The following is a 7,262-nucleotide window of genomic DNA, read 5'->3' on the forward strand; positions in this document are numbered from 1 at the left end:
GACTCAGTCTGCAGCCTGTGGAATGGCAAGAGTGCATCCTGGAACCTCTCAGCTTCGGGTGGCATGGCCTCCAGCCTTCTGTCTGTGTCAATAGTATTTCACTTAATGCGCACAGTAGAGGCAAACAAGTGGAGCCCCTTAAGCTATTATTGCCAAGAGACAATTAAACAAGTGCTTTCGTTTGCAAACACAACTTCCCTGACACTGAAATCCTGTGTTTTTCCCTGTCTTTGCAACAGGCTGTTGTTTTGTTTTGTTTTTATGAGCTCAGACACTATTTCACAAGTAGCATGCATATCTCCAGGGAAGCTCTGTCAGCAAAGGCACTGTGCAGATCAGGGCCGCCACTACCACAAGAGTTACACGACAGTTTTGCACATTTGACAGATAAACCCTTTGTGTGTGTGCATTGGCTGGGCCCATAACAGCAAGCAAGCAACTGTGTGTGAAACCAACAGCCCAAAATGTGGGGACAGGGAAGAGCTTAAGGGAAGCAGGGAACTTACAGCTTACACCACTTGCTTCAGGACAAGATACCATGTGCCTCCATATTTTACCCCCTCACTGAATTATAAAAACTTTCTCTTACATTCCTAATCACCTCTCTACCTAGACCCTACCCAGATTCTGAGAAACTAAATCACCATAAATTAGAAAGTCATAAAAAATGAGCCCAACAAGGGCCCCTCCAAGCTGCAAAAGCACCTTCAGGCCAGCAGCTCCCTGCCACTACCTAGGACCTCCAGGGAAATTAGGTTAAACATAACACATGAGGCTTGCCTGCTCATCATGACTAAGCCAGGAAGAAATATATGGAAGCAACAGGGACCTATTTCTCTTGCCTCTGGAAGATTAGCAGCCAATATCTATTGCCTTTTTCTTCTTAGAAAAGTAGGAGCCCATGTCCTGTCCTTTCATTAGGAGAAGTAGGGAATTTCTTTGATTTGTCACATGCTCTCATTTATGGATCTCTCAGGTAGTTTTCCACATTTTATAATCCCTGAGCAATAGTATCACCGCAGTCATTTTTTAATTTCCTTAAACAAAACAGTAATACTTCGTTTGGTGTCTGTTGTGGGACAGTGGGAACAGCTAGCTTCTCCAAGCAGACTATAGTCACCGGCTACAAGTGCTGAAGTTCAGCAGGGCTCTTTTATATTGCCCTCAACAGGGTAATTGTCACCTCTTTCTGGAGCTTACCAGAAACTTTTTTCTCTTCTCTTTTGTAAGCTCATGCTTATTTCAAACGTCATGAAAAGAAGTGACAAATATCTGAGGAAAGAAGCTTGAGAAGTGACTCTTCTTTGTGCTCCTCCAAGATAGACTTGTCTGTCTTGGGTTAGCATTTAGAAAACTTGGGCAACTCCTCTTTCTTTGAGCTTGCTTCCCTGGGATGCAGACATCATCCTGGAACACCGCCCTCCCCGCCGGCCCCAGTCTGTATTCCCTTGCGAGGAGGAATGCTTATCTGTTTACAATGATGGCTGTAGTCTGCATTGCAGACACGAAAAGCCTCCGCATGTCCCGGGGGTCTCTGGGCTCCCCCTCCATTCTTTGTACTTGGGTGGGGACCGATGAGGAGGCGTAGGTGGGTAGCAAGACTGTTAAATGTGAGGGCGGGGGTGACAGCCCAGCGTGCCGCACGGGACGGCCTCGCTCACGCCTGCTAGGCCCAAGGTGGAAACAAGGCCCCTCCTCCCAGCCCTCGGGGGGTCGGGTGTGTAGGCAGCAAAAACTGACCCCCACAAGAAACCAAATGGGAAAGCTGGCCTTGCTGTCCTAGTCCTCCCCCACTCTCTGAATATCTCCAAAGCCACTCCCCCCCAATCAACTGACTTTTAACATGACAATGGTCCTGACAATCCCTTGGCCAAAGCCAGTCTGGGGAGGACATAAAACATTGCCCCTCACCGCCTAATGGGGGTATCTCCGTGCAGTAGGCGCGTCTGCAATCAACTCACCGCCAGCAACAGCTGGAGGTGCTGTCCCGAACATGAGTGCTCACCTGGCCATGCCGTCCTACGGAGCTGTTAGGTGCGGGCACTACTACTGGCCCTCTCCGCGCAGCATGGATAGTGCGTCCGCCGAGGAAGCTCCGGCAGCAGACCTCTCGACCGCAGAGCAGAAAACGCCCTGCCACCCAGGTACGTCGGCCCTAACGGGCGGTTGTGCCTCTTGTGTCTCTCCTCCCCCAACGCGGTGTTCCCGGTGCTCCGTCAGTGCCCGTGGGCTTTTACCGAAAGCTGCTCGCAGGCAGGAAGCAATGGTCGAGATGAGGTAGGCAGTACTCCTCACTGCCCCTTTGAGAACTGAGCGGTGAGCAGGAGCTGGGAGCTGCTGCCGGACGCTCGTCGCGAAAGTCCTAACGCGGCCTTCGTGTACTGGCGACGCTGCGGGGCTGCCTTGCCGGCCGCCGCTGCTTCCCGTGTTTATCCTGGCTGCAGAGACTGCAGCAGTCTCCAGAATCTTAATTTGCTTTCCAGAAGCTGAACGTCGAAGTTTTTACCTGGAGTGACTTTCTCTCACTACTTGTCTTTTCACCTCAGATGCCTCTCCAGCTTCCTCCAGCTCTGGGACGCTCATTCAGTATACTCCGGACTCTGCCACTAGCCCCACTGCAGACCACCCATCTCACCACCCCGCTTTTCAGAAGTTTAAGGATAAAGGTGATAGTGGGGCAAGGAAGGCCAAGAGCCGCACAGCTTTCTCCCAGGAACAGCTGCAGACCCTGCACCAGCGGTTTCAGAGCCAGAAGTACCTCAGCCCACATCAGATCCGGGAGCTGGCTGCTGCTCTGGGGCTCACCTACAAGCAGGTAACATCTTCCTCTGAGAAGCTGAGTTGTCTCAAATCTTTTCTTTTCTTGGACTCACAGGGAGGAGTGTTTCTTATTATATTTTTTATGTCAGAGGTATGGTTCTTGCCCCACCAGTTAGTCATGTGTGACTAAAGTGATTCTTGAATCACTGATGTCAGTCCAGCAATGAGATGCTGCCACCATTCAAGCAATTTTGCTGTAGTTGCTTTGTCTGGCATGTTTTTCAGGCAGGGGATTTGATGTGTTGAGTGTAAAAACCACACTGGGGACCTGAGCTGTAAGTGTGCTAGTCCTGGCTTTGATTCTACACCTATGTGATGATAGCTGATGGAACTCTGTATATTATTACAAGCAAGGCAGAAACTATGATGGCTGCTTCAAAAGCATTGCCTCCTATTTTATTATGTTGGATGGTGACCTCAAAGTCAGAGGTTGAAACTTTCTGCCAGTATTCCATTACATTTTGTTGCTGTGTGACAGGTTGCAGCGGAGGGACAATCTTGACAAAATGGTGTCTGACATGGAAGTGCATATGAAGCAAACGTGTCTCACTGAACCCACTGGCATTCACTGACACTTTGAGTGTTCGTGGGAATCAGATAATGGATGTTTGCAGTGAGGCCATGGGTAGTGCTGCCATTGCAGATCGCTTGTATTGGTGTAAATTTTAACTAGTGTGCCATGCAGGCTGTTATTTATCACTGGTGAAAATGCATAGCTAATGGTGCTATGTTGAAAAATAGTGCTCTGTATCTGGGAGTTTGCTCTACCCAATAGCATTATTGTGCTCTTTATAGCTATTGGAGTTTCCATGGAAATAAACAGGAGGTATTACTTCTTGAGCAACCTATGTATGTTGTTGTAGAAAGAAAAATTTGGGGCATACATAGTACGCTTCAATTAAGAATGGATTTCTAAAGTTCCATGTTCTTTCCCCTCTCTTCTAGGTGAAGACATGGTTTCAGAACCAACGGATGAAGTTTAAACGTTGCCAGAAGGAGAGTCAGTGGGTGGATAAAGGGATTTATCTTCCACAGGTGAGACAATTCCCATTGCCTTTGTATGCCTTACCACTACTAGTCAGAGTTCTTGCATTCTGTGAGGAGAAGTGTATCATGTCGAAGCCAATTTCATTTTTTATAATGAATTCTACAGCAGAATATTTTTTTAAGGCTGCTCTAGCAATTGAGGTATCTTTGCACTTAATTAAGAATTGGTAAAAAAGAAAGTGAACAGCTCAAGAGGGCCAGTGAAGCTGCTCATGTTGGTTTTTTTTCCTCTAGCTCCCAGAATTGAATTGTAGGATTTTTAACTTAAGATCTATGATCTCTGATATTAGTAATCCGTAATGAAGACACTGGACTGAAAAGACCATATTTTGGAGGAGGTAGAAAGTAGGTCACATCCAGTACAATGGGTACAGGTGGTGTGGTGCTAGTAATACCTGAATGGCCTCTTCTCTGTCTTTCTCAGAATGGGTTTCATCAAGCTGCGTATCTGGATATGACCCCTACATTTCACCAGGGCTTCCCTGTTGGTGCCAGCAGAAACCTTCAGGCTGTGACCAGTGCACACCAGGCTTACAGCAGCAGCCAGATTTATGGGAATGGGCAGGGCCTGTACCAGTTCATGGCTGTGGAAGATGAGGGGTTCTTTGGAAAAGGTGGAACAAGCTGCAACACCCAGCAGGCCATGGGTTTATTAAGTCAGCAGATGAACTTCTATCATGGCTACTCTACCAGTGTGGATTATGACAGCTTGCAGGCAGAAGATACCTACAGCTTCCAGAGCACCTCTGATAGTATCACACAGTTCTCAAGCTCTCCTGTACGGCATCAGTACCAGGCCCCTTGGCATACCGTGGGGACCCAGAGTGGTTATGAGACTTAGACCTCAGTATTGTTCTTTTTCTTCCTCCTGTTCTGTCTCATGGGGTTTCTAGGGTCTTAACTCAAAAATCCAATTTCTATTCCTTTCTTTTGCCCCTCCTTCTCAGTTTATGCTTTAAATGTTGGTGGGGTCTAGCACCTTGCTACTTTGGGTTTCGTTTCTCTTTAAAGGCATCTCTGTGTGTAGCTAGCCCTTTGAAGGGTGTTTTGTTTGTGGACTGGTGAAATTGCATTTATGGAGGGGAATGTGCAATGCCACAGTCAGGAGTGGTGGAGAAGGTGAAGATCTGTGCTTACTGTCCAAGATCCACTCCGCTGCCTCTTTAGCGGATGATTCTCTGATCTTTGCCTTGTGTCTTGCAGCCAAAACTTGGAGAAGACTTTTAATTTCTGCAAGAAATACCCTATTTGTAGCCTGTAGTCTTTCCTGCTGTCTTGCCTTTTTCTTCCGCAACTTCAGTCATCTAGTAAGTTCATCTGGGTCCTCTCAGCTCTGAACTGAAAACCTACATATCATCTGAAGTGGTGGTTTGATCAGTAAGTCTGTCTTTCCACCTGCAGAGGTCAGTACCTCCCTACCCTTTGCCTCCTGCCTTCTTCCTATTTTCATAGAGCAGTTTAAAGAAGAGGAGGAAAAAAGAGAAGTTGGAGAGAGGTTTGTCTGTACTGCTGTGAAAACGTTTTGATTTCCAAAGCTGCTGCTGAATGCTTTGATCAAATAATTAACAATCAATCTCTGGAACTACTTGTAACAGTTTGGATCTTGTCTTCCTTAATCTCTCTGCTGAGAAAATGTTGGCTTTTCCTAATCTGAATGTTGCAGCAGATGGTACACCAAAATGCCATTGCTGGAAATGTGATTAGTGGCTATGTTTGGCTATCCTCAGTGTTTTGAGAAATAGTTTGCTTATCTGTATATCAGGATTCACTAGCAATTTGTGAATACAGCAACAAATACCATGGGCAGCTTTTTCAGAGGTAAAGAATAGGCAAAGGTTATATTAAAAATTGTTTCATGGTTAGTTATTCTGAAATGTGGATGTCAGGGAGGAAGATCCTGTTGGATAGTAGTGGAGTTGGCATCCAAAGGGCTAGAGCAGGATGTTTCCCTAATTACTTGTCTAATCCCAGGTTTAAGATAGCAAGCTAATGTTTTCATCCCATCTCCAGAGCTTAGTTGGATCTTTTCTGTAATCTACTTCGGAAATGTATACCAGCTACTTCTTCTGGTAGCTGTTCTGGAGGAGGTGACAAGTTTAGGGAAACCTAGATAGACAACCAAAGAATGAAAATGGCAATTAAATGTTTTTATTTTGCTTTTCAAAAGAACTGAATCATCCCTTTCAGTGTCAGTGACTGCCTGTGAGAAACTGGATCTTTTTTAAGTGGTGAGATGGGAGAGTCCAGTCTGTCACTGCCCAAGAATACAAAATATCTTGAGTTGGCAAGAGCAAATAAATGATAAAATCATAAATAATTTTTTTCACTGATGCAGAGTTTGTACTGCAGTCCTGTATTTTAACGTGTTATGTTATGTTGAACTTTCACTACAAATATGAATGCTTGCTGCTGTTCTTGCAGTGATCATGGTCATGTTCTATGGGATATGTGTGTTGTCTACTGCTTTACTTCTACTTGATGTTTTTACAAACTTGCTTGAATTAAAAATAAATGACTTTATTTTAGTGCTGAAACAGTGTTTCTTGCTTACATTTCTTTTTACCAGAACAGTGTTGTAAGGAAAACATTTTTTGGTTAGCCTCACAGTAGAGGGGAAAGAGGGGTAAAATGTAACCCTACTGTGTTTATCCCAGAAGTGAGAATAATTGTAGAATTATAGAATCAAGGTTGGAAAAGCTTAAATCATTAATTGCAGCTGTTGACTACCCTGCCTGCTAAACCATGTCCTTAAGCACCTCATCGGCACATTTCTTGAACACCTCCAGGGATAGTGACTCCACTACTTTTCTTGGCAACTAGAAAAAAGGACATACTTCTTTAAAACAGCTGTTTAAGATTGGGTCACAGGATTTTGTCAGCCTTGTCTTCAATCATGGTATGGCTTGGATTGGAAGAGATCTCAAGGATCATCAAGATCCAACTCCCCTGCTGCAGTCAGGGTTGCCAACCACTAGATCAAGTATTAGATGAAGTTGCCCAAGGCCCCACCTAACCTGCTTTTGAATGCTGTCAGGGGCAAAACAAATAATCTCTCTAGGCAGTCTGTTCCAGCACCTCACTGCTCTCTCAATGAAGAACTGCCCCCTGAACATCTAATCTGAATCTTCCCTCCATTAGTAAATAACCATCCCCCCTCTTGTCCTATCACAAACTACCTGTGTGTAAAAAGTGGATTATAATAATAATTTATGACTGTTTATAATCTCCCTTAAATACTGGAAGGTCTCCCTGCAGCATTCTTTTCTCCAGACTGATGAACAAGCCCAGGCTGCTGTCTTCATTGGAGAGGTGCTCCAACTCTTTGATAATCTTTGTAGCTCTCCTGGACTGTCGCCAAAAGCTCCACATCTATATTGTGTTGGGGGCCCTAGCCA

The 7,262-nt window shown here is 45.3% G+C and overlaps 1 protein-coding gene across 1 annotated transcript; it reads left to right on the forward strand.

Annotated features, from left to right (window-relative positions):
* The first annotated feature begins 1,857 nt into the window (after window positions 1-1,857).
* On the forward strand, window positions 1,858-6,388 carry LOC140257858 (homeobox protein NANOG). The gene is made up of 4 exons (XM_072347525.1): window positions 1,858-2,144; window positions 2,547-2,815; window positions 3,766-3,855; window positions 4,292-6,388. Exons 1-4 carry the CDS (start codon window positions 1,994-1,996, stop codon window positions 4,706-4,708), a joined length of 927 nt encoding a protein of 308 aa, XP_072203626.1. The 5' UTR covers window positions 1,858-1,993; the 3' UTR covers window positions 4,709-6,388.
* Window positions 6,389-7,262: the final 874 nt, after the last annotated feature.

The sequence above is a fragment of the Excalfactoria chinensis genome, chromosome 1 (assembly GCF_039878825.1).
Source record: "Excalfactoria chinensis isolate bCotChi1 chromosome 1, bCotChi1.hap2, whole genome shotgun sequence".
Taxonomy (NCBI): domain Eukaryota; kingdom Metazoa; phylum Chordata; class Aves; order Galliformes; family Phasianidae; genus Excalfactoria; species Excalfactoria chinensis.

Excerpts from the sequence above, each read along its gene's own strand:
- LOC140257858 (XM_072347525.1), top strand. The coding sequence starts at position 1,994 with ATGAGTGCTCACCTGGCCATGCCGTCCTACGGAGCTGTTAGGTGCGGG. Across the intron at positions 2,145-2,546 it reads GAAAACGCCCTGCCACCCAG|ATGCCTCTCCAGCTTCCTCC; the intron begins GTACGTCGGCCC and ends TTTTCACCTCAG. Across the intron at positions 2,816-3,765 it reads TGGGGCTCACCTACAAGCAG|GTGAAGACATGGTTTCAGAA; the intron begins GTAACATCTTCC and ends CCTCTCTTCTAG.